Source organism: Populus alba, chromosome 19 (genome assembly GCF_005239225.2).
Source record: "Populus alba chromosome 19, ASM523922v2, whole genome shotgun sequence".
Lineage (NCBI taxonomy): Eukaryota > Viridiplantae > Streptophyta > Magnoliopsida > Malpighiales > Salicaceae > Populus > Populus alba.
The window spans coordinates 15383355-15388952 of record NC_133302.1 but is presented as its reverse complement, the minus strand read 5'-3'; the positions used below and the strand labels follow the sequence as shown (position 1 = coordinate 15388952).

Here is a 5598-nt window from a genome sequence, read left to right as displayed (position 1 = left end):
TAACTTTTTATTTTTTAAAAAGGTATTTTGATGCTTATTAATCCATTGAAGCTTATATAAGTTATTTCCTTTCAAGAGTTCAGTTAATAACCTAATCTTTTCTAAAATGTTTTATATAACCCTTCTTAGAAAATCAATTTTATCAATAAAGCTTCGCAATTACTTTTTGTATGTGAAGATCTTACTTTCATGATTGTCGTTGCTTTGTTTTTGTCTACCTCTATGCCATGTTAATGCACTACAAATCCTAAAAAATTCCTTACCTACATTCTAAAGATATATTTCAATAGATTCATCTTGAGATTGTGCATTCACGTACATTTAAATGTAGAACATAACTCATATATATGGGTAGATTTAAGTCTTGATTTTACCATAATATCATCAACATAGACCTTTATGTTATGATTGATTCACTTTCATTGAAGATATTATTCATGACCCTCTAATAAGAAGCACTAATTCTCTTTAAATCAAATAATATTACTACCCATTCATACATTCCTATAGAATTAAGATATATAAAAGTGGTCTTTAAGACCTCTTCTTCTATAATGAAGATATGATTATAGCTTTAATAGTCATCCATGAAGTTAAAAGTCTCTTCTTTTTTTTTAGCTAAATTGATCAATATATCAATTATTGGCATTTTGGAGTTCCAAGATTAATATTTTTGAAATTCATACAACCACATAGTTTGCTATTCTTTTTTAATATTAGCCTAATGTTTAGAAATTCACTCTACATATCTAGTTGGTCTAATGAATCAATCCTCTAATATTCAATCTATTTTTTTTTTAGAAGGTTGCTTATTTAGCTTAAATTCAGGCTTAATTGATAATGGTTGTTCGACCAAACTATTGTTTAGCCTAGGCATCAGATCATAATCCCAAGTGGAACAATCCTTATAAGTATGGAGTAATGATACCAAATTTTTGTGATAATGTTATGTAAAATTCCCAATTATATAGGTTATTCTATGCTTGTCTTCAATCTCTAAATTGACTTTGATGAATAGGCCCTAAACTTCAGGCTTTTCATCATCCATCTTTGATGATGATGAAGGAAAGTTTGTCATATTAGGCATCATAATCGATCAACCATCCTCACTTGTTGGCAATCTCTAATTTATAGATTCTAGTGTAGAGAGAGGAAGTCAATATTGATGGAGATTACGACCATAAAATAGTCAATCTGGGTGTCAATAGGTTTCATTTGATGAAGGAAGTTTCACCAAGGTGTTATTTCTTCTCTCCTTGCCTGAAAAATAGATTTGCCCAAGAGAAGATTTCCAGGTTCAGGTTGATTTTGGATTTTTGAGTTGTTTTTTTTTTTTTGGATTGTTGGAGGCTATAAATAGGTTTATCAAGGTATTTTAGGTGTTTTTTTTTTATATGTTTTAGGTCATAAATGAGTTGAAAAATAGATTTTTTAAAAGAAAAAACTGAAGGCTAGATTTTTCAACAACCCTTTAGTCATTGGATTTTGCAAAAAGTAGAAAAAAAATTGTTCGTTATTTTTTTTTAAGAATATAAAATAAAATAAAATACAAAACTAAGCCCAGGTGTACGGGCTAGGTTGGAAGGCCTATACAACTAAGCTCGTTTTTATAAAAGACCAGGCACACTAGGCCACCAAGCACGCATGATTAGGCTACTTTTTGCCCTTTATTTTTTTTAATTTTATTATTTTATATTTAGGTAAATAAAAAAATCATTAAACTTAGTCAAGCTTTATGACCTAGGTCGCAGGTTTGACATTTTAATCTGCAAAGTTTAGGTCGATCAAATATTTTATTGTCTTAAAATGTTTTTAAATATGTTTGATTGAATTCTTTTTTAAAACATTTAGTTTATTTTAAATTTTTCTTCATGCTATATTTTTTTTACATGATTAATTTGTTCAAACTTGATTTTTACATTATTATCATGATATAATGATCTAGGTCACGGGTAGCAAGTTGACCCCTGTATGTCACCATATCAATATATTTTTTTGAAGTTATTTTTTAGATTTTTTGTAATTTTAATTTGTTTTCTTTAAGTCATTAAATATGTTGGTGTCTCAATTTTAAAAAAAAAAAAAAACAGATGTGATGCTTGATTATCTTTTAAGCATTTGATTTATTTTTAAATTGGTATTCATGATATATTCTATTATAGTTTCTTGGTTTTAATTTTTTAATAGGTTTTTAATTTCATCTTGACTTTTTTAAAATTTAAATAATATTATTATCAGTGTTCTAGTTTATCGGGTATAATATCACTTTCTAAAAGAATCCTCAAAATTTTGACATTTTGTTTTGTGTATTTTAAAAAACGGTCCGGCCGGCCTCAATACGCGGGACAATATATGGACTAGTCCTCACGTAAGGATTGTTTTGAAAAATATTTGTGTATACAAAGCTATTTATTTGATTTTATTTGTTTCACACTACAAGTATTATACTTTAGTGTATTTTGGAGTCAGTTTTTCCAATTTGAAATTAAGCTTATCTCTTCAGTTGTGTTAAAGACACGATGTTCATATCAAAACTAAAATATTTAGGAGAATTTGCACTTCTTAATTATATCTTCACTTGAACTTTAAATCTTGATGGCTAATTAGGAGAAAGACACCAGCAACCCCACCTGGTTCCTTTCATGCAGCAGATGACAGGAGCTCAACAAGAAAATGCATAAGTTCATTCAGCCCAAACAATTGGAGATCAAGGAGTGTGCAAGTCTTTTAAAGTTCATAAAAGAAATGCAGCTTTGAAATGTATATATGCAAATTTCTGGGGAGCTAGCACACTAGAATAGGATCACAATCTTCCCACTAAATGGAAAACATATACTCTCATATCATGCTCATGTTTTTTTTTTTTTTTTCCCCATGTATGATTGCTAGCTGAACTGAGAGTCTTGGAAATTATTGGATACAATCAAGAAAATAGAAGAAGAATATAGGTGTATTCAATCCACGAGGATATTCACACTCTCTTATTAGTGACATCCAACAGAAGCTGCTGCCTTGATAAGCAAACCGAAGAGCAGAAATGGGGTGGAGAAGAGCGGGCTGTGGTCGCTATCCAGTGCATAAACCTCAGATGGTGGCCACCTTTTTATCATTGCTTCTTGTTGGTGAGGTTTGACAACATGATCGTGCGTGGTCTTAATGTATACTCGCATCACCTTGTCGATATCATCGTTTTCCTCCTTAAATCTTGCAGAACTTATTGCTAGGATGGGTCCTGGTCGCAAAAGCATGGCAGCCAAGGTTGAATCCTGAAGAAACCCACTTGTCATCATGGTTAAATATGAAAGATAAGGGAGCTTCCTTTTATATGGTGCCTTCAAAACTTGACAGAAAAACTATATTGCTGGTAAAAAATAGGGAGAAAATGTATCGAAGCAGGAAATATTGAATGATTGCTCCAAACATAATCAAGTTTGGTACTGAAATAAGAGTACCTCTTGAGGGCTCAGTTGGTAGCTAATTTTGCGTTGAAATTCTTTCTTGACAATGGCACTGGTTGGAGGTTGGTCAGGTCCCAACCCAAATCCTAGCTCATACACGTCCCCAAACGAGGATAGATCAGGTACTCCCTGCAATTTGACATCAAGGAACATGGCCATGACTTTGAAGGCATAAGATAATCTTTCCTCGTAGCTAGGAGGTACTAGACTGAACGAGTGTCAAAGTTGCCATTATATTAAAACAATCTGGTTGTTCAACTGTCTTCTCTAGCTCCAAAAATCTCCAAGGCATTGAAGGAAGTTCTCATTGTATGATATTGGAAAAAGGCAAAGTAGTTTTCCAGCGTCTTTTGTCGGCTAAAACCCCCATGCTCCATGCCTCCCCGGGAAGGAAAATGAGATAAAGAAAAAGAAAAAGGAGAGAAGGGCTTTTCAGAACGGACATCTTTTAGCATGGCCACAAATGATACTTTTAAGAGATTTTTAAAAGCACAAACGTGATATGTCCTTTGATTTTCGATCCATGTGCTTGCTTTCTATATTTATGCAAACTAAGCTAAATGACCAGAGAAAACTCCCACCACTTGTGACTTCCTGTTAGAGAGGCTAGTTTTCCATTGCATCATCGAACTTATGTCAAGTAATTCAAGCTAGTTAGGTAGCTTGTAACGTTAGGTGGGTGCTGATGCAGCATGACGAGGGGTGCAACATTGACGACTCTATCCCACCTTAATTATCAAAATATTTATGTAGATTTTCTACTCTCTCAATGGGAGTATAATAAGACAGCTAGTGCTAATTTGTTTTCATTTGGAAGAGCCGGCAATTATGGATAATATTGAGATTTGTCACGGTGAAATCAAGTGGATAACACCCCGATACTTTGTGAATACAGTTGGATAGCATATATTGGGGCTGTGGGACTGACGGACAATAACCTGATGCCATTATCACATCACACACACCAACATTTATGAATTCTTCAGAGGTATATGAAAGAAACTCGAAAAGAAAAGTGAGAGATGGATGGATGAAATAATTTTACATCTTGTATATCTTGATCTGTCCAGAATCCAAGCTTGAGCATGGTGGCAGCCAAGTACACGGCTAACCGGATCTTCTTTGCAAACTTGTGAGTTGCCTGTGTTACACTTAGCCCTCCGGCACTATGACCTACCAGTATCACCTGTAAACATTAAGAGCAATCATATATTAAGAAATCGGTCATATATATATATGCGCAGCCCAAAAGACCAGGATATGTTGAAGGACCTTCTCATTATCAGGCAAGGAAGACATGAAGTCCATTAGAGGTTTGTTATAATCATCAAAGGAATGAACAGAATCGGCGTCGGTCGGATCGATGCCAGAGCCTTTGAGATCAATACAGGAGACCCTATAGCCTGAATTCTCCATGAGACACCGGATTTTGTACCAGCACCAACTCCCTCCACTTATTCCATGCACCAGGACAAAGTGTGTAGGTTGCTGCGGCTTTGCTGATAAGGGGCCATTTTCTCCCATCTTAGTTACTTCCTCTCCCATGGCCGTCCCTCAATATTTTTGTCAAATTCTCCTAACACTCAAATCACTGCCTTGGTAGACTTTTGTGAGAATACATACTTCTCTGCTCTTATAGTGCCAGTAGTCATAGAAGGTAATGATTTATTGCTTTTACCTAATCATTATTGGAAGCCTAAAAAATAATTTTTATATATGGTAAGCTCCGTCCCTACTTTTTCAATACGCCGTGATTAATATCATGCTCGCCTGTATAAATTCTTAGCGTAATCAATGGTTCAAAATCTTCCAAGGAGACCCCACATGACAGGGGGTATCATCATGAGCACTAGCTCACCATCCTAGGATGATCTATGGCTATAGATTTTCGAAGGTGGCCCCACGCAGCAAGGAACATTGCTAGCACCACTGTTAATGCGCATATATACCGATACTCGAGCATGCCGGTGACTCCACTAGCCTTTGTGTCCATCGGATGGACCATAAACACACACCTGCGAAGCATTGGAAATGGAGATTTGTCATTCAACAGGGCAGCAGGGATTTTTGTATTTCTTTCGTCTGGTCGATTAAAATAGATTGTGAAAGTGCAATTGTCGGGTGTTTGACAATTTCTTTG

General features: G+C 34.7%; 1 protein-coding gene across 1 annotated transcript; it reads right to left on the bottom strand.

Moving 5' to 3' along the window:
* Positions 1–2662: 2662 nt before the first annotated feature.
* On the bottom strand, positions 2663–5146 carry LOC118063379 (methylesterase 17). The gene is made up of 4 exons (XM_035077396.2): positions 4731–5146; positions 4504–4644; positions 3453–3587; positions 2663–3266 (listed from the first exon to the last, which is right to left on the bottom strand). Exons 1-4 carry the CDS (start codon positions 5001–5003, stop codon positions 2985–2987), a joined length of 831 nt encoding a protein of 276 aa, XP_034933287.1. The 5' UTR covers positions 5004–5146; the 3' UTR covers positions 2663–2984.
* Between the last annotated feature and the right edge of the window lie 452 nt (positions 5147–5598).

What these genes read in the sequence shown, in the direction of transcription:
- LOC118063379 (XM_035077396.2), bottom strand. Translation starts at nt 5,003, where the DNA reads ATGGGAGAGGAAGTAACTAAGATGGGAGAAAATGGCCCCTTATCAGCA. An exon ending in CAGATCAAGATATACAAGAT is followed by an intron (nt 3,588 to 4,503) that starts GTAAAATTATTT and finishes GTCAAATTGCAG; the next exon opens with GGAGTACCTGATCTATCCTC. An exon ending in ACCAACTGAGCCCTCAAGAG is followed by an intron (nt 3,267 to 3,452) that starts GTACTCTTATTT and finishes GGGTTTCTTCAG; the next exon opens with GATTCAACCTTGGCTGCCAT.